At 40.8% G+C, this 21,492-nt stretch overlaps 1 protein-coding gene across 2 annotated transcripts in view; it reads right to left on the bottom strand.

The window, feature by feature from the left end:
* The window catches only part of LOC113007925 (obg-like ATPase 1), a 46,945-nt gene that overhangs the window by 3,514 nt on the left and 21,939 nt on the right, over positions 1–21,492 (bottom strand). For both annotated transcript variants that reach the window (XM_026144988.1, XM_026144989.1), the window contains 5 exons: positions 17,769–17,944; positions 14,206–14,286; positions 13,742–13,839; positions 3,028–3,168; positions 2,376–2,472 (listed from right to left, as the gene is read on the bottom strand). In XM_026144988.1, the coding sequence (XP_026000773.1) occupies positions 2,376–2,472; positions 3,028–3,168; positions 13,742–13,839; positions 14,206–14,286; positions 17,769–17,944 (593 nt within the window). The remainder of the gene's footprint in view (positions 1–2,375; positions 2,473–3,027; positions 3,169–13,741; positions 13,840–14,205; positions 14,287–17,768; positions 17,945–21,492) is intronic.

The raw sequence follows: 21,492 nt of genomic DNA, 5'->3' as shown, positions 1-21,492 counted from the left end.
AGCATCAAGGTTTGTCTATCTGGAGAAAAATAGATTAAGGGAGGGATTTTTTTCATATGGTGCATTACAAGAGATCCACATTGTCCTAGTTAAGAGCTATGCAGAGCAGGCTGATAGATAATGGTCACCTCGAGGCTGCCTAATAAAGCATGTTAAAGGACTTAGGAACACGACATTACTGAGTGTAGTTTTTACAATGCAAGATGTATTGGCTTAATATAGTTACTCACTGATGCTTACCTGACTAAATGCCCCTCACACACAATCAAGGCTGGCTGTAATCAGTTATGCTGAGGAGGACAAGCGTGTTTTCGAGGATGCCTTTGAAGTGTTTTGGGACTTTGCTCTAAATAGCGAGGACATCAGTCATGCTGAGACGTGTGCATCTAAACATGGTGATGTCATCTGACTAAAATGTAACGTGTCTTGTGAGGATGAAGAGCGAGTGAGCTCATCTTCCCCTCTGGGTTGTGCTTAGTTTAAAAATGCTTAGAAAAGAAAAATAAAGGATCAAGTTTGATGTGTGGATGGGTGTCATATAATCTCCAACAAAACATTTAACATTCACCCGAAATATGATTTTGGTGAATCGTTTGAAGGTGGCTAAATTTTGTTTCAACCACAATATAAAAGAATTAGGGAAAAAAAGGAGACCCTGTCTAGTGGAGAGCAGAAATTCATATAGATCCCATTAAAAAAAAAGTATGTGTCATTTTTTCTCATGCCAAAAAAAATCAAGTGAACATTGTGTTCCTTATAAGAAACATGCAATTTTATTATATATTTATATAAATATATTTAAATGGAGAAAAAGGAAAAATTCTTGTGCTTTTTAAAAAAAAATGTCTTTCTTATTAGTTAAAAAAGAAACAGGACATTTATCACTGCAATTTGCTATAGCAGATATTACAAATGCATATTGGAGTCCTCTAGGACATATTTGGAAACCTGTGTATTACTCATAATGTAACTGTCTGAAGCCACGTCTCTATCTAATAATAACAATAATAACAACAATAATAGTAATAATAATGAAGCACGAGATAGCATTTTAAATTAGTGTTTTGTTTGTGTGAAAAATCGATTCATCTTTTCGTGAAGAACAGTGCACTCGTAAATCTTATGCAAAATAATCCACCCATGCACTGAAAAGTAGATGTCTGAAAATAGGCTGAAGCCAATATGAGCTTATTCAAAGTCAAGGGAAAATGATCTTGGTAAAGCTGCATCATACGCAGAACAAACACCCCTATTTATGTGTGTTTTGTAAGTGGACAAGTGATGCCATCTTTGGGCAAGATAAAAATTTAAGCAGTATTTCCATCAGTGGTCAAATCTGTAACCCGCCCACACATGAGACTTTTTCTACCATTATTGCCTCCACCATCTATAGTGGGCTATTTCAAGATTTTGAACAAATTGAACAACAAAATGTGAACAGTGAACGGTCTCACACTCGGGGAACAAAACCATAATGATCTGCTTGGTGACAAGTTCTTTGAATAGATGCCATTGTGGAAAATTGCAATGCTTTTTTGAAAATGGGACTCCTTTTTTCAAACGGACAAGTTATGTTTATGAGATTGAAAGCATTCTGTATCGTAAAAAAAAAAACATTCAAATTACAATCCTTTGAAATATCTGATGGGATGAAAGAATGGATATGAATTTGTATGACTGAATACAACCCAAATCTTTAGTTGTTGAAGTTTCTCAAAAGTTACTTTGTTGTATTTTTAAACCACCGATATGAACTTATAAATGTTACTCAGACAAAATAGCTTATTATTTCTGCACTCGATACTTCTATCTGCTCAAGGAAAGAAAATATAAGTGGACACAATACCAACATGCAAAGCAAACATCTGTATTGATGTAAATGCTGCGATCCCATTGCACAAAGCTCTTGGCGGGCTGGGCTCAGTAAACTGAGACACACGGGGAGGAGGAGCCCCCAGCAAGGCCCACAAACAGTCGAATGAAAAGCGACATCAATTTTGGCACAGACAACCTCCGTCACACAGATTAGGCAGGCACAATGCACAGGCTCCTTATCTCCAGCGGCAGGAGGAGGGCAGGCAGATCTGCACAGGATGGAAACATTCTCATGGACGTAATGGGCAAAATCAATTGTTGCCCTCCTCAATCAATGTAGCCCCCAGTTTCACTGTTCAGCAGCTCACCAGTAATTGAAGTTATCCTTGGTCTGTAATGACTAGCTAAAGCACAACCATGACAAAGTTGAAAGTGTGCGATATCAGTGAAGGTGCCAGCAGGGTGGAACATGGGATACTGTGTGTATTCGTGTGTGTGTGTGTGAGTCTGATACACACGCTCACATGTACGTATGCGCACAGCAGGCAGCTGGCACTTACCCGAATGGTCCATGCACGGACCTCATCTGGTCCAGCAGTGAAGAAGTACTCCAGCTGCAGGGCTGCGTAGCCTGCCTTGATGATCTTGCTCAGGGCACTGGTGGGGAGAGATTTCAGCTTGAATCGAGGGGTCTGAACTGTTTAAGTATTCTTTATCGCTGCTGCTGCCTAGACAAAGTTCACCTCAATGGCAAGGCCCCATTCATTCCAATATAAACTCATTAAGTGAATAAGATGGGTCACTTCGTTTCGCATAAGACATTCAACTCTCCAATGGTTTCTTTGATTAATTAGGAGGCTTGTAGACTCATTTAACATTTTTAAGAATTCAACCCAATGCCTCGATCTTTGCTGAGAGAAAGAAGGGGGAAAAAAATCTGCTGTCACAATTTTTCTCTCCATAGAGGTTTTCACACAAGAACAATAAACCCAAAATGCCCAAGTTATAATTATACCTACAGATGACAGATGACAGTTAAAAACTTAATTTAGAGGAAAACCCTTTGACTGAGTTGTTCAGTAAGAAGAGGGATCCTTTGCTTTATAATGGTAATTACTCTGCCATTTATTATTCTATCAGCACATGCAATTAAAGGAGTGCATGGAGGACACAGCTGATAATAAAGTGTGGGGAGACTGAATGCTAATTAACCTCTGCGTCTTGTGCTTTGTGCTGTACTTCTGCCTCTCCTCTTCACTCTTGTCCTGCAGCAGGCTCTCTAGGCCGCCACTAAAGGGGATGACCAAGGCTCCGGGGTCATGACTGTCCACCCACTCCTTGATTTTCACCAACCTGATTAAAAAAAAATAAAAACAGCAGTCGCAAAACACGTTGGAGGACTTGATTAACATGAACGTTTTTGTTATTCGCTGCATGCATGCATATTCATGAGAGCAGCTGAAAATATGAGTGTTTGTGGGAGACTGCACTCTAAAGGTGGCATTTCCTTTCAGAGTTTGACTTTCTTTCCGTTCAAGTTCTCAACTAAAAATCAGACTTGACTACACGTCCTTTATCAAAGAGAAAGAAACATAATAAAAATACAAAAACTGGATTTATATATATATATATATATGTATAAAACAGGTCCTAATATTTTCAGTGATCCTAAAATGATGCCAAAAGTAGGAGGGCATTCATTTCCACTTTAAGACATAAAGCAGTAAAAAGTGTCAAGAATATTTGCTGAAGTTTGGGTTTTCATTCATTTTATTTTATTGTTAAATATGTTACCTGATTCTTTTTGTTTTCAGCACCTTCTTTATGGTGTTAAATGTTGTGTTTTGTATCATTAACCTAATTCAGACTTTTAAAGACATTTGTATGTCATTTCACGCTGTTTTGTCCTTGTTGTAATTTGAGGTATTCTTAAATTAATTGCACAGAAAGACAGTTTAGCCACTTTTAGGTGGAAAAGTGGCTAAGGTCAGCAGTTCACCTCATGGCTTCTTTTCAAAAGAGTTCAAAAAACAAACAGATGATGCCACTGTGGTCACATTTTTTTTTATACTTAATCAATAGCTGTGACTTCCCTTTTTGCACTTCTCGAATAAATGTGACACCTTTGCTCCTGCAGATAATAAATAAATGATTTAAATAGACATTAAAATAATCAGTTCGACAACAAGACTGTTCTTAATAAGTGCATTTTGAAATCGCTCAAGCAAAAAGTCACACATTTCTCTCTGAAATGTGGAAGTGAAATTCACGATATACTTTTTTAAACTATGAAAAAAGAAATCTTCCACCAGCCGAGTGTTTTTTTGAATGTTAGATAAACATTAACATTCAAGCAACGAGAAAGCACTGCAACTAACCACCTACTGTTATCTTTGGCACTTTCTTAACTGCATGATCTTTTTTTTCCTTTACGTGTTCTTGTCCAGCAGGACACCTGACATTGCAGGACAAAGATATCCTCACAGCTAATGGTAACCCTCAGTCAGAACAATACGAGGGGGTTAGAGCAATTATGAGATTAGCCTCACAAGCTCCGAGGCTGGGATTGGACGGATCTCAAAGAGCAGCATCACACAAATCCATTTTCACACGGCGGCTCCTGGGCTGGATTGATTCTAAGGGGTCCCTGTCATTATCTGTAATCCTAGTTTCCTGTTTAAAGCCCATAAGAATCAAAGACTGGGAGGAACCACACCACCTCAATACCACATCTATTCCAATAACAATGTCACCGCTTTATCACCTGCAGCACCCTATCGCTGCTCCTACCTAATGATTATCAGTATACAATATATGACAAGGTAACGGGCAAAACGAAGAGCACAGTTTTGCTTTGATTGAATGTTTTTCTCAACAAGTTAAAATAACACCACAGGCCGGCGCAGTAAATCTGAAATGCCTCATATGCCAGGTCATCTGTCTGCCTTTTCAGATGGACATCTATTAAGAGGAATAACCTAATATTTCCCTTACTGTTCACACCATGTATGCAGATCTGACGCTTGACTGCCACCACAATAACACACAATAAGGTGGCATCCAACGTCTCGCCAATAAAGGACAGAAAAATAAAACACATTTAGCCAAAGCAGAAAACCTGAAAACATAGGAGATGGAGGGCGCTCCAAGAGGGGAAAAATCCAATCTGAGATAATAACAGCTGTAGTTTGTCACTTTTAGCAGCACAGCTGTCTTATTTGGTGGCACGTTATTTGCATTCCTCAGGTATTGCGTTCTCTACAGGCGGCTGAATAATGATTCACAAATCACTCTCTCCACACCAGTCAAGGGCTGTGATCCTTTGAATAGACCATTGTACCTGAGACTGTAATTGGTGAAGACTTGACAGAGCTGAGCCAAGCCAGCCAAGTAACAAAGAGGCTCTTGGTAGAAGGCTGAGGGATGATTTTAATAATGTGAAGCCGAGACGGAGAACGTGAGCTGCAAATGAGCACGGGGGTCTCCGGGTCCTTGCACTGAGTGACACAGGACCAGACAAACACCTTGCCACAGGAACATGAAACACCCCCTTCCCACAACTCCAGAAACAAAGCGCTGTCAATTAAGAGCTTTGAAGTGCCATCAACATGACTCCCAAAACCAATTCTGTCAACTTCACCACTGTCTACCCGTGCCACTTTGCAATTTGTATTTATGTCCCTTCCAATTATTTGTGTGAAATTTTATGTGGATGTGTAAATTTGGAAAAATGTTTATGTAAAACATGCTGCAGATTTCTTTGTGTCTTTATGGCTCTCAGTCATACTAAAGAATAAAGGGGTGTTCTTGTTCGTGGAGGCCCATTCACAGTGTGAAATGCCTATTTAACACAAGAAACAGGCCTGACTTTTGTTTTAGAGGAAGGTTTACTGCCTGATTAAAAATAAGCAAGTGAAAAGATATGCAGTTTTGTTAAAATCAGTAATAAGATGTAAGTAAAATATTTTCCCTGTAGGTCTTCTTCATCAACCTCGTACTCTAAACTAATACAAGTGAGAAAGATGTGTGTGCGTGTGTGTGTGCGTGTGTGTGTGTGCGTGTGTGTGTGCATGTGTGAGAGAGAGCGTGTGCGAGTGCATGTGTCTTGTCAGTCTCTATTATGTCCCAGAACTGAGTGCCATCTCTCACTGCTCGGTTAATAGAAAGATTCAGCACTTTCTGCTCTTGATATCCCTCTCTGAACAAATGATGCCTGAAATTTTTATTCTTTTTATAATGGAATTCCAATGGCTTCTGCTGCAAATCAAGTGGAAATTTTTGCATATCAAGTGGGAAAAATTAAATGTTAACCACGTTTTAATGTGATTAAGGGTGACAGAGACATTATTTCTGCTAATCATTCACTGGCTTGAAGGCTCAAACAAGTCCAAGGAACAAGCTGTGTTTGTGCTCTCAGATCAAATGGAAAAATATAGTTTTTTTTAACCAGAAAAACTTTGGCAAAACTCAAACATGTATGCATTATTATTATTATTATTTTTTAAAGGTAAAAAACAGTCAACATGAAACCAAGACCATGTGACACCTTACATCTTACGTCTAGAAAATATAATAGGCATCACACCATTTGTTGCAAGCTTTGGATCTAATGCTTATTGTATTTAAAGTACATGTAATTTAAAACACAATATATTCTACAATTACAAGAAGAAAAAACCCCACAATTGGACCTTTTGCAACAGACTGGCTCTGAATAGAGATGTTCCCCAGGTGGGGCCACCCTCCGGAGCTTGCCTATTTGTCTTTTTGTGTGAGAATCCTAAAGGGGGATAATTCCTGTGTTTCTGAATGCCTGGGGGCTTCCCTGGGCTTTGTCAGAGCTTTGATCTGCTTAAATGGCTCAAACAATAGGAACATCTAAAGTACAGGGGCAGCTACCTGAGAAATGACCTGGGCCTGCGTCTGACATACACTCAAACAGGTTGGCTTCATCATGAGTGCAGAGCCAGTTAAGCCTGTATAAGGTCGGCCACCTCCGGTTTGAGTGCTCAGTCCCGATGCGATTGAGTGCTGACAGACCCGAAGAGTAATCCGCTACCTACATCCTCCACAGCTCGATCACTGACACACCCACAGGTGAGCTCCCAGCACCTGAGTCCGGGTAGCTCAGCTGAATGTGTTACTTACTCCCTTCACATGTCCTGACAGCTACTGGCTTAGATGCCAGGCACAGAATCATCAAGTAATAAACCCAGAGTCCCCCCTGTTTGTCTGGTCCCAGGTTACAAGGATGAGCAACCTAGGGGGCCAAGATGTTGCGGCACACAGCATATACTACCCCCTCCTCTTCCCTTCCTCTGTGGCGGGAGAGAGAAATGAGAGGTATGAGCTCATGGTGGCTTTTGAGGCTGGGAAGTCGGGGGCTCTGTGGGAAGCTTTTCATCCTCCCAGTGGTGAGCTCCTGAGCGACAAGAGTGCAGACGCTCTGTGCTCCCTGTGGCCATAGCCGGATGGAAAGGCATTACCCATCGCGTCTTTAAGAAAGGGAGGAGATCTGACACATACACACACATACGCGCGCGCACACACAGACACACTATCAGCAATATTACCAACTTCTTTCAATCTTCAAAGCAATCATGGGCTGGAGGAAACAGAACATGGCGCACGCACAATGGGAGCAGCTTTAATTAAGAGCATCATCTCACATCGTATCTCAAACAAACCTTGAGGGTGTGCTGGTAACAAGCTTTTTAAAACAACTTTCCTTTCTTTGATAACTACACCCATTAAATATTGTGACTTTAAACGTTTGCACATGATAGATGAAACCTTAACAACCCCATCCGCCATAGATTTGTCTTTAAGATGGTCGTTAAGGACACAATATCAAAGCCATAACTCATTAAAGATATTTCTGTGGGGTAGGGGTGCAAAAAAAACCAAACAAAAAACAGGCAAACATGAGAAATTCAAACAGTAACCCAGAGGAGTACATTCTACATCACCCAAAATAATTCTCTATATGGGGTATCCATGCTGTCATTCATGGCAGTTGACTGGGCGAGAGAAAATAAGGGGGCTGGGGGTAGAGAGGGGGGAGTCATCAAGATGTGACAATTGTGACAAGAGCAGGCAAAGTGTAGCGCTGAAGAACACCACACGGATTTCTCCATCTCTTCTTTTTTTCCAGGATGACAGCTTAATGTCTACCACATGCAATATTTATTCTCATCGTGTGTCAGACTGTCTAGCTGTCCTAGGGAGTACAAAGAATGCCACTTATTAGAATAAAAGCAGAAGGAAGGTAATCAAGGACATATGTAACATCAGCCAATCATGCCCCCCCCCCCTCCCCAACACCGCTTACAATCCGACATCTTTTTTTTCTCCCCTCGTCCATTCATAACAGTTTCAACAATAATCCTGATAATAAGCGCTCAGGAGCTGTATGTGGCAACAGTAAAATTCATTTATTTGTCTCATTAAACTTGTCGAGGCTACAGGCCACTCACTGCAGCATGTGTCCCTGGCCTTAAGCTTATCGCAAAGATAACACAAAGCTCATCTCAAGAAGCTCAACTATCAAAATCTAGCGTTTGCACAGATGCGAAACTCGTAGCCATTTATTTCTATGTCAGCAAAATGCCAGGAGAACAATCCCCCCCGTGTGTGTCTTCAGAATAAGTGGATTATGAACTATTGGGGGCAGACTGACTCAGCATTTATCAGATTTGAGGCTGAGGAATGAGGGAGAAATCTATACTGGGTTTTGGAGACCAAACTGAAGAATATAGAAAGAAGATGAAAAACTTTTAGTCTCAATTTTACTACAAGGTATTCATCACGAAGCACATCAAAGACAATGGGGTCATGTGGTACACGACAACAGTGCCCTTTCATTACCTGGACAGGGGACAGTCAATAACTGGGCTAACAGAGTCGACAGGACTTTACATCTGTTTCAGTTTTACTGTACTTCCTCTCCTGTTGTTTTCACTCATTGAAAGCTAGCTGACGGCATCCATTAGGACCGACTGCGGATAGTAGGGTATGCATCCTACCATGGGAAAGTGTTTCTCGGGATCCCACACTGAACAAGGACAGAGTGGACAAATCAAACATGTGATCGTGTATCTCCCACATGGCTTTGAAAAGTGAACTCTAACTCCCTAGATAGTAGTTCCTAAAAAAAACTTGGATGGAGCCAGTGGTTTTGCACTCAATAAAGTTTCACTTGTGTTTGTGTGAATTATGGTTTGGAGTAGCTGAAGTGGGTAGCAGTGATTTCTTTCATGGACTGGCTTTGTCTGTGGGTTTGACTTTTTTTTCAGTCTTTAAATGTTGGTGTGGTTCCTGAAACGAGTGTTTGTTTGTCAAAATTATAAGACAGCGAAAAAATAATGCATGATAAAGTTGTTACTGACATTCTTCAGGACCAAAAAGCAGAGGTAACAAAATACAAGTCAACCCTTAAGCTGAGCAGACATAGTATACCCCCCTTCTCCACATCGAGTTGTCTGCTGTGAGACAGAGTGGCACAATGCTGCAGCTCCTCTCGGGGCTTCCTTTACTTCAATTGTGAAAGCTCCTCCTACAGGCAGACCGGAGTATCAGACTCTGGGGAAATAACAACCTCTGTGGCTGGATTTCCTCAACCTACTCGGAGATATTACCTCATGTTTACACCGCATTTGCCTCAAAGGTTACGCCGGGGACAAATCTACATTCTTCTCATTGTCAACAAATCCAGTGCTGAGATTTAAACTGGTGCACCGACTCTTTCTCTCAGTATTTTCTCATCCTCCTGCTCTGTCAGCCCAAAACCAATTTGCTCCTACTCAAAAAAAGATACACCTTGAAACAAATACATATCCATATGTAAGCTTTAATATAATTTTCCACCACAGAAAGGCGCTGTACTTTTTAGTCAAATAACTATAATTTGGTGTATTTTGGGGTTCATTTTTAGTCTATTTAAAATATATACATGGGGTATTTTTTATTTTCTGAAAACAGAATTTTATATAAGGACAGCTTCCACAATTTGCACTGTTTCTATTTATTGTATCTCAACATTGTGGGCCATGTATATTTTTTTACTGCTCTTGGAAAATAAAAAACATTAATAGGATTGGTCTTCTTGGTTTTGGTCTTATTATTACTTTGGAATTAGTGAAATAAGAGATACTGGAAATATTGCTTTTTTTTTTTTTTTTTGCCTGTCCCGTTTGGCTCTTTTGCCATCAGAATTGTTGTCTAAAGGCAAAGAAAGATGCCCAACGGATTTACTTTACCAAATTGACCATCCCAGCCTTGCCATAATGGTCCATTTGATTCACCTTTTATTGTTTATTTTATTTTCACTTACTGAACATGGGACAGACTTGACTGGGGGAAAGAAGGGGAGAAAGAAAGAGGGAAAGAGAAACAGCTGAGAAGAGGGACGGGGGAGAAGGGCAAAAACCAAAAACCAACAGAATGAGCAGAAAAAGAAAAAAAAGAAGAAAAAAAGAAAAAAAAATGCATATATCAATCATATATTGCTTTCTTATCTTTGAACACACCAGCGTTAAACAAGGCCTTGTGCTGAAATCAGACTGGTCAGGTCTTCTGAAGCATCACCGTTGTCTGAAATGGCTAACGAGGGGAATCAGGATTGCAGAAGATTTTCTGAATTACATCACGACAAGAAAACATTAGCAAGTAGATTATAGATATGGATGCATTTGTGGTAGGAAAACACAATTAGGTAGAGACCGACAGAAAGAGCAGCTGTGGCATGTTAAAGTTGGCGCTTCCCGGCATAAAGAATAATGAGAGAGGTACCAAACGTAACACGCACTGGAGGCAAACAATGCTTAAGAGAGATAAAGTACGAATACGTTTGGAAGAGTACAACAACAAAAAAGTATTTGGAGATTAAAGAGAAAAGTACACATCCTCAGACCTATGCCCACTTGTATACAGGCAGACAAACAGACCCTGACTAACATACATGCTCACACATGCAAACACACGCACGCAGACACACGCACACACACGCACAGAGTTAATAAAAGCTGCAAGCAGTGGTACCCTGCAGTTCTTACACTCACCAGGAGAGCCCACACGGCAGAGGCACTCACAGACAGGTCACGCTTGCCGGTTTCCTTAAAGGTCAACTCATCTACTTAAGAGGCACCAATTTACTTTAATGCACATTGTCCAAAAGAAGGAGAAGAAAAAGGCAGAAAAAGAAATGACAAGGGAGGAAAAAACATCACAGTATAGCTGAAGTGTCCTCTAATTGTGTCTTCTGTCATTACAAAATATGAATACTCTTCGAAGATTAAGAAGAAGATTAAATAAATATCTGATATCAAATCTATTAAAAGAAAGAAAGAGTCCTAAAATTGGCGAGGCCACGTGCTTGTAAAATACACAACGTCTTAGATGACGAGTAAAGATGCCAGCATTGGGCAGACTGCAGCCACCACATTATCAACAGCGCTCTCACAGACACACACACGCACACACACACACTGCGCTCTGTTGAATAGTCTTCCAGGCAGCTCACTGACGCCGGGGAAAGAGGAGAAAGCCTCTTGATAGACTCTTGTAGATGCCATTCCCTATCACGCAATGCCTCTCAGTCATAAACACATGACAAATGCAGCCTTAATCATTTTTTACGAGCGGGGATGTGCAGGGGGCAGTGCATGGCTAGAGGGGAGAGGGGAGCGGTGAGCAGCAGGCGGCCCCCTCTGCACAGAGGAGAGGGCTGTGTGGTAAAGTCTCCTCTGGAACATCACTCGGCCAGCGCGCCTTTGATCTCCACACCGCAATTACACCAGCATCCAAATGAGCATGGAGTCGCCTCTGAAACAGACTTCAAACATGCACATGTACGCATTCTCATACACATACACTGTATAGGATTGGAGCCATGTGCTCCTCTCAACAGTAAATGATGTACTGTCTCCAGCAGAGAACCTGGGGATGAAAGGAGGCCTTGCTCCTTGTCTGATCCCTCCATTAATGATGGCTTTCTAAAGCTAATACTCTGTATTCTTGTCTAAACAAGGCCAGCTTGGTATGTGGTTCCCATACTCCAAACAGGATGATCCCGGTTAACAACAGAATGTTTTTGGAGACTTACAATACTAAATAAAACTATTGCAAACGATGATGCAATTGCCATAACTATTTTGAGAAAATGCTATTAAATGGCTATAATAATAAAAAAAAAAAACTAAATTATAATGCATACATTAAAAATATCAGGATCGTGTAACTGAGATTAAATAGCATGAACCTCAATCTTGCTTGGCAGCATCTCAGCAAAACACCTTAAATATAAAAGAGCTTAAAAAAATAAAAAGAAGCAGGGAAGTGAACCTGTGAAAAGGCCTGAATGGGTGTCCTGAGAGACACAGATAAAATTGGCTTATTTGCCTCATTCTACGATTCGCCTTCTTTCCCTGAACACATTAAACCTGGGATTGCAATTTGTCTTGCTGTTTGCTTTGAATAGTCCTTAACCGTATCATCATCTCAACTGTGCTGGTGGAAAAACACGGGAGCATGGCGACAGCCAAATGGCAGTCTGGCGTCTCTGCAGCAGACTAGCTGCCATTAGGGCTGAGAGCAGCATTTATTGTACAATTAGGGACAGCTAGATCTACCTGTAATCATCTCCATACAGGTGTGAGCTCCTCTCTGGACAAGGGAAGTGACTCATCACTTGTCAAACATCAACACTTTGATGTCGGCATTGTTCATCGCGGAGCCCTCGGGACACCTGAGCACTACTGTTTAAAACACTCCGCGATTTATTGCATTTCACACAGTTAGAAACATGCACGCACACACACAACATGAGAAAAAAAAGGGGGGAGGGGGGAACCTCTATTCCTACTGATGACGGATGTTCCACTTGCCATGAATCATTTGATTTATGAGTTCTCTTCCTCCTCCCTCCGTCTGACAGTCATACTTTCGTGTCAGGAACATTTTAACAAACAGTCATAGGTAAACAACTTCACTTGTAATACAATGCTGCCAAGTAAAGCGCCAAAAACAAATTTTCTAAGAAGTGACACCACCAGCCTGGAGGGCAATTGGAAAAGTGTGATAACAATCCACAAGTTGGTATTATTGACAAAATGGCTGCAGTGTGGGAAAAGTAGCCCTTTCAGACATAATGGATGTCAAACACCAGCCTTCTGGATCAGCTCTCACTGAGGCCACATGACAACATTACTACAAAAAAGTGCTTGTAAGGATCACAGAGCTGGAAGTTTATATCAGTGCCTTCAAGGTCATCTTTAGCCCTTTGACATCGTGACCAGTGTTGTACCTGAAAGCATGAGTCATGCAATTCCCCGTACATGCGCATTATTATGGAAAACAGTCAGTTAAACACATCTAGGAAGCCTCGGCTGTCGTTCTGAACTGTGGGAATTTCATGGCTGTGAAGAGATGCTTGTAAAGCAAGAGCAACAACATGTGAAGACAAAACCAAATATTTGCAAAAACAATTTCAGATAATCTTTAAGGAGTCTTGCCCCTATGATTTACTGGCCCAGATGATTTTAATCAGCTGTTTGGCTTCAAAATGTACATACGCTTGTTTTGTTTTGTCATTTAAAGCCTTCGCTCTCTTTGATATCATATGGAAATGAGAAATTTTGCTGGAAATGGAGACCATATGCTCGTATGGGCTTAATGAAGTGCAGAGTCTGGGGCTGGGTGTTGTGTTAGAGCTTACTTAGTGCCACCTCCAGGCAGATTCTCTCACAGAGATATGACTGTTGTTGTCAGCAGGAGACCACAGTAAGTCTCACACAACGGCAAATGCGCACACGTTTAGATTAAACTAAGTAAAAATGAACGCTATTCCTTACGTAAGTAGAAGGAAAGCTCTTTAGCGATGATTAGTGAGAGCGATGAATCTGCTCCCGCCCTTCTTCGAAGTACTCACCATTTGTTCTTTCTTCTTATGTAGTCTTTCTCAGAGAGATTAACGAGGTAGATCATTGGTTTGGATGTCAAAAACAAGTATTTGTTCAGCACTTCGATCTGTAGAAAAAGACAGACAAGGCAAGTACTGAGAATCCACAACTTTCCAAAGTAGCCTTTGAGGACAACACAGAGACAAGCGAAGCCAAATCAAATTAGAGTCTGGTGTATAGGCTCTGTGGGGCGCAACTAGGAAGCCTCTAAATCAAGATCAGCATGGCCAGATGTCATTAGCTTGTACAAAAGCAATGTCAAAATATAACTGTGCATAATATTAACTTGCGATTTGCACAAAAAACATGTTGCTTGAAAAACAAAACACAAAAAACAAAAGAAGAGGAAACAGCAGTTGTACTTTTAGGTCAGATGAAAAGATTAGCATGATAAATCGCGCCAATAAATGTGACAGCAACATCAAAGGCTTACCTCCTTGTCGTTCCAGTCGTGATAGTAGCGGATGTGTTTCTTTTCATCCACTACCCAGCTCTTGATTTTGCACATAATGTCCTGTATGGGGTTAAAATAGAATGAACAAGGAGCCATTAAAGGAGATGAAAAAGAATATAAACCCAGCAGGGTATGGGCTAATTATTTCCTAAATGCATGGCATCCTGATGCCAAAATGAACAATGGCCTTTGCTCGCATTCAAGCAGGAGTGGCCTATCTTTGACAGGGATGGCATGCACAAGACCCCCTTCCCTCCTTTAAATCATGACAAAATGCCTTCTGGGGTGTCTCTCTCAGAGTCTCAGCTTTATACATCAATATTCCATCGGGACTGTTTAATGAAAAGGATAGAGAGAGGAGACGAAATTGGAAAGAGCGGGGAACTAATTGGAAGTTGGTTAGTAAGGTGTAAATTATTGGTCCCTCCTCAGGCACTTTGCAGAATGTAGTCCTACTGAATAAGGACTAGTGAGGTACAGAGCTAATTATTCAGTGTTTCTTCTGGAGAAAATATTGAGCATTTCCAGCTATGTATGCCACATTCATTACTGAGGTACTTGTGGGTTGAGACCACAGGCAAGACTGGGTCTTGACAGGATCTGGAAGCGGAAAAGGGTGGGAAAATGGGAGGGAGGTAGTTATAAAATTTGTAATAAAGAAATTGAGCCTATTATTGTTGATCCAGCCCCACAGAAATTAGCGGAACACATTCTTTTTGTTCCTGTCAACTTGACCTCCCCCTTCATATAAAAACTCCCCCACCCCCTGCAACACTCCCCCTACCTCCTTTTCCCTCCCCAAACCCTTGCAGCACTTCACAATCATACTCCCTTTTGAAAGAACTGAGGAAAAAATCCTGCCAGAGCCTCAATTACACAATGGCAGAAAAAGCTCCACACACTGACCCCCAGCCAGCTGCATTCACTCTCTGCACATCTCTCTCCACAGGAATTCTAAAGGCCTTTTAGTCAGGCAGCCAGAGTGCAGCCAGCGGGAGAGAGCGCAGGAAGAGCTGCATACACTCCGCCCGCGCCGGCCCAAGTCTTCACAGAGAGATTAATCATCTGTGAAATGGAAACAGCAAACGGCCAGTGACACAGGCTGAACCCGCTCCAGGTTTCCCTCATCAGCTCGCAGCCGCCGTGCAGAGCTCCTCTAACAGGCAGGTGTTAATAAAAGGCATATAGGTCCCACAGGGGTCAAACACATACGCTTGCCACCATGAAGCGCCGCTGGTGGGCCGGTTTCTTATTATTGTTTTGCAGGGAGAGGGGATTTGAGGATTCACTTGGACAAAAGCAATGAAACATTGTTCTTGTAAACACAGCACCAGAAAACATGTTTACATTTTTTAACAATGCATAAATTTGAGCCTTGTAGTGGTGCGTGCACATAAATTTAGCACAACAAAATATTAGAACTTTTAGGAATTTGAACCTTACAGTAATTTCCATATATGTCTTTAGTTTTCCTAAATAGTATAACATCATCTGTGTAGCAGTGTTTTTTTTAACAGTTTCGATAAAACTGCATACTTCGTCACAACTCAAATCCTTTAATCTGATAATGTCAGTCTTGTCTTTAAGGATTTTGTCTTGTGCCGACATCCGGTTTCAGCAGGAAGTTAGGCTGATTTGTGTCACAAACTACAATTATTCAGTGTTGTCCTTTTGGTGTTATCTTATACTGCATAATTATATGCTGCTTTGCACAGTAGTTTTCTTTCAGAGTAATACACTATGCTGGCACTGTGTTTCTATGTAACAGGGCAAAGGTCTGCATTTTTCTGCAAGACAACACTTTGCCCTTTCAATCCAACACTTGATGAGTGCAAACAGAAGCAAATTCACATGAACTCAATGCTGACCTTCTTCTTTTTTTCAAATTAAGAATATTTTCAGTTTTCTAACACAGCAACTTGTGGGCTTTGAGATGCTTGATTTTATTTAAAATACACTGCTGCTTTTCGTGCAAAAAACCCTCCCCTGATTTTTGAATTTTTAGGCCAAGTTTTAACAAGAAACAGGGTGCATCATCCTGAATTATGTCATATTTACCACTGTGATAATCACCACAGACTTAAATAGTACAATAAGACACTCTCACATTTCAATCCCATTAAACGAATTCTTTAAATCTGATAGGAACAGGATAAAATATGCTTTTATTCATGAATTTTCACACCACACGCAGACCTTTAGAGTATATAGACAAATGAGTGCGACAAAGGAAATTAAATCCCATTTCAAAGGTCTTTCAAGCAATCACCTTTTAAAAGGCTGCACACAATATCCTTTTTATTTCACATTATTTCGTGGCACTGCAAAAGAAAGAACGAGCACCATTGTTTCTACTAAACTGTACATTTTTAGACATAGTCTCGATGTTCTGCATATAGATGTTGAATTAGACGTGCGTACGTGTGCCTACACACAGCTGAGCATGTCACACGCTAGGCTCAGCCTGTGAGACAATCACACAATCCCTCCCATCTAAAAGCTTAGTGCAGCCTTTGATAAGCACCATTCTTTGCCATCTAAAGAGGTCTTCTATAGATTCTCACTTGCCGACGCGTGCACAACCTTTGACAAGTAATGTAGATCATTTTTATTCATTGCCTAAAATTGTTAGCAATTATGTGCGTAAGCGGCCACCTGCCTAGCCTGAATGGCTCCTGTCTGCGGGGCTACAGGGGTGTGGGGAAGTGCTGCTGGCTGTAAGGGGGTGGGTGGGTGGGGGGGTTTCGTCTGAGGGAAACCAACCAGTCACGGGGGCCTCTGCAGCAGGTGAAATAGCCCCTCTCGTTAGTGTAATGAGTGGTCAGAGCCTTGGTGTGTTGGGGCCTGAAATTGGGCATGCTGCTCCAAGTGAAAGGCCAGATCCCCCTTGCTTGCTGGCCCATCCTAACCTGCTCCAATGATGGAAGGGCATCATGTGACATTTGCAACCAAATCATTGCTAAAGTTAGCTGCTCAGCCTCATTACCGGAACAATATAACCACCTGAGTGTGTGCGAGCATCCATATATATTTTGATCTAGCATCCAAGATGTGGATTCTTTTCTCATCTTGCCTTGCATTTTGCCCTGCACCACCGAGAACTGAGAATCTTCTGTCAAAGCATATTCTAAACATTTACTGTATTGATAGCAAGGTATAGGCATATGTGTCACCCACTATATGGCCTCACACAATTTCCCGAGCTGCTGTAGGTGTATAAGCATGAGACAGAGCTGTGCCATGATTTGAGTATTACTTTAGATGAAAAGAGCTGTGTGGAAACACTTTCATTAGCCCAGTGCTGTGACCCAGGGTCAGTAGCTGAATAAGTAACTCTCTATTAATGATTTCTACAGCAGAAAACCCCTGACCCCTGATCACTTTCAATCTCAGAAAGGGAAAAATGGGCCAGGGGGAGGGGTGAGACCTATTGGAGGGAGATTAAAAAAACATACTTTTTTTTCCTTGGCCATGTGTGGGTGGGTTATTATTTGTGCCTTGCTGTGAGGGGGAGCAAAGGGCCTGCTGGGACATTGACTCACATATTCTGGTTTGAGTTTCTTGTCACTGCCTCTAATGGCTGTCTTCTCTAGCTTGTCAATAATAGGGCTGATCATCTCCTCATCCTTCAGCCTCAGCTCCTCGTGGATGATCTCCATGTCCCTCACTGGGTCCACTGTCCCCTCCACATGGATGATATCCTCATCATCAAAAGCACCTGCAGGGATAAGATACAAACACATAGGGAGAGCATCAGGATAAAGGTTTTTTTCTTCTTCTTAGAAATAACAACAGCACTGCTTTAGATGAACACGTATAATCCAAACAACAAATTGGGGTAACAGAATCAATGACATTGACTTTTTGGAAATCAAATGTGAAACAGTGATTAGATTCAGCCCAGGAAAAGCATTATTTTTTGCAGAGAATATGAAAAAAAGGCATCCACATAAAAAAGCACAATGTCAGTCATAGAAATGCAATATTCAGGAATATATTTAATCTTTATTTTCAGTGTGTCAGAACAGTTAGAAACCAGCTCACAGTGTCAAGCCAAGTTCCACCAAAATTGGCTTTAAGTGCAACTAAAACAGGCCTGTCTGTCATTCTGCATGAAGCGGAGAGCATCTGGCCTTGCATTTCCTACTTCTCCGTTTTAAAACTATTAGCCATTTAGTGAAAAAAAAACATAAAAACCAACAAAAAACGCAGAAAACTAAGCATGATTTAGGAGAAAATGTCAGCGTTCTTATATGAAAGAGGACAGCCGTTTTCCAATCATTTGCATCTTAGCTGTGGCTATGCTGGTGATTAGGTAATGAGACTGTGAAGCAGACCATTTAGCCACCAGCGGCTCTTAGGACTCCTTCTGATTCTTCAGCAGTGCTCAGGGTTTGGAAGGGGGGGTGGTGGCGGGTGGGGGTGGGGCTGGTGGGGTGGTGGTGGGTGGGTTGTACATCTGGCACATGAGAGTGACAAGCCTTTAACATTAACACTGGCAACTGTAGTGGACAATTCTCCCACATGTCTTGCAAATATTTTCTTCAATTTACAAAGTACAGTTTGTGCAGAGCTTGTTTGACAACATGGCGCATTTGGGGGGGGGGAGAAAGAGCACCTCACTGGTGTATTAATCATTCTACAGCACTGGGAACACTGCAGCATGAAAACTGACTCAGTTCCAAACAGAGGTGTGGACTCAAGTCACATGACTTGGACTCGAGTCAGACTCGAGTCATTAATTTTATGACTTTAGACTTGACTTGAAAAAATGTTGTAAGACTTGTGACTTGACTTGGACTTTTACACCAATGACTTGGGACTTGAATTGGACTTGAACCGGTTTACTTGAAAAGACTTGATATTTTACCCCAAATATAAAATTTAACATGCATATTATATAGAGATTGAAAATGTGACGTCATTCACGGGTAGAACCGCAAAGGATTCTGGGAACTCGTGGCAAGAGGTACTAGCGCACGCAGGCTTTCAATTAAAATCAGTCACACAGCGATAAAAAGAAACACAAAAATGTCAAGAAGCTGTTGTATTATTAACTGCAATAGCCGGTCGCATGACAGCCACGGGAAGCCGACGGGTAAAGAGATCGGTTGTTATCGGATTACGTCGTTGAAGAGAAATTGTTCGAGCCATGTTTCCGAAGTGACAAAGACGCGACGGATGGCCTGGATTGCAGCCATTCAAAGATCAAATATAACGTCCCAGAACACTCCAGCTCACAGGTTAGTCTGCTCCAAGCATTTACACAAAGGTCAGTCTGCTGTTGTAGTTAACATAATTGGTGATATAGGTTACAAGCAAGTCTGGCGCTGAACAGAAATGGTCGCGCTATGCTCCTTTGTTTATTGTGCATAAATAGTGAATTGTCCTGACACAATATTGCGTTTCGCTTCTGTTATTATGGTACATTGACAAAAACATATACTTTTATTCACAGGATAAAACAGGTTTTTTGTATCACTAATTGCCCAGTACGATTACAGCATACAATATTATTGTCACTGCTACATTTCTGTGATGGGTACCAGAAATTATTTCCACTACTAATTAATTACCGTTGAGCTCAAAGGTCCTATTAATAAACGGTTAAGGAATGTGTATTTATGACAACAATTTGTGAGACTGGTAAACTTATGATACGTACGATGATCTTTCGTTCTACACGGTGCATTTCAAGGTCCTGCACCCATCCGGCGGTAAACTGTACCTGGGCTTGTTGCAGTGACCTGAAGTTACTAAACTTCATGAGTGTATGCACTCACTCCAAGAACCGTATGATTATAAATATGCATATAAATATGCTACGATGAGATAGCTGACTTCATCTAACTAGCAAATGTTTTCAAGGCTACGTTGGTGATGCAGTTTTTTTTTTTAAATGATATTTTAAAAAAAAATATCATTTATTTATGTATGATATTTTTGTCATGCGATTTCAAAGCCGGTCCTACAACCGCATCCAAGAATAACATGCAGCTTATCTCAGAACTGTCGGTGAAAATTATTCTTGGAGCTAGGTTTAATTGAGCTGCATTTTAAAGAGGTGCAATTTCACAATTTGTGTGTATTTTCTAAGTTCACTATTTTGTCATGTGTTGAGAAAAACACAGATTAAAAAATTACATGGTCTAATATTTACATTTAGCATAACTGCAACATGCTTTTTTTCGTTTTTTTTTTAAAGACTCGAAAGGACTTGAAATTCAAAGTTTCAGACTTGTGACTTGACTCGGACTTTTACACCAGTGACTTGAGACTCGACTCTGACTTGCCTGACATTACTTGAGACTTGACTTGAGACTTGAGGATAAAGACTTGAGACTTACTTGAGACTTGCAAAACAATGACTTGGTCCCACCTCTGGTTCCAAACAAAACTTCTGAAGTTAATATTTTACTTACCGGCAACTAAAAGTGTTGTGTTCTAAAGTAAGACATCAAATGGTCACAATTCTACAACCCCCCCCCCCCCCCCACCCCCCAAAAAAGTCCATGTATATATAAAAGTATTACATATCATATTTCTATATGGCTCTTGCTAGATTATCATGAATGTTTAAAGTAGAATTTTACTCTTGCAGGCAAAAAACAGCACACTATAAAAAACAACAACAAAATAACTTGACAATTTGAAACAAGTAAGCAAATTTTTTTTTTTCAACTGGCGATTGTCAGGAAGTCACAAAGGCTCCACTCTCTAGGCCTGTGTGTGAGGCCTTAACAACCATTCACTGTTAATTACTGGAATTCTTTATAGCTGTCCTCTTACACACAAACAATGGAAACCATGTCAAATATCCACAGCATGCACAAACAACTTTCTTTTGTTTTCCTTTTCACTCCAAGCCATGCATATTTGCTTTATTCAACAATAAATCAATTATCAGTTATTACATAATATGAATATGTTCAGTATTTTTACAGCCAGTCCTACATGAAAAGTGCTTCAAAATTGTAGGCTACTTGAATAATTGTACCCAAACGGATAGAGCGTCTTTATGAGACATTTTTGTAAACATTGTATAGTTAGATTTGAAATATACAGTGGGGCAAAAAAGTATTTAGTCAGCCACCGATTGTGCAAGTTCCCCCACTTAAAATGATGACAGAGGTCAGTAATTTGCACCAGAGGTACACTTCAACTGTGAGAGACAGAATGAAAAAAAAAAATCCATGAATCCACATGGTAGGATTTGTAAAGAATTTATTCGTAAATCAGGGTGGAAAATAAGTATTTGGTCACCTC

Source organism: Astatotilapia calliptera, chromosome 16, assembly GCF_900246225.1.
Source record: "Astatotilapia calliptera chromosome 16, fAstCal1.2, whole genome shotgun sequence".
Lineage (NCBI taxonomy): Eukaryota > Metazoa > Chordata > Actinopteri > Cichliformes > Cichlidae > Astatotilapia > Astatotilapia calliptera.
The sequence above is the reverse complement of the archived record's forward strand: the minus strand, read 5'-3'. Positions and strand labels throughout refer to the sequence as shown.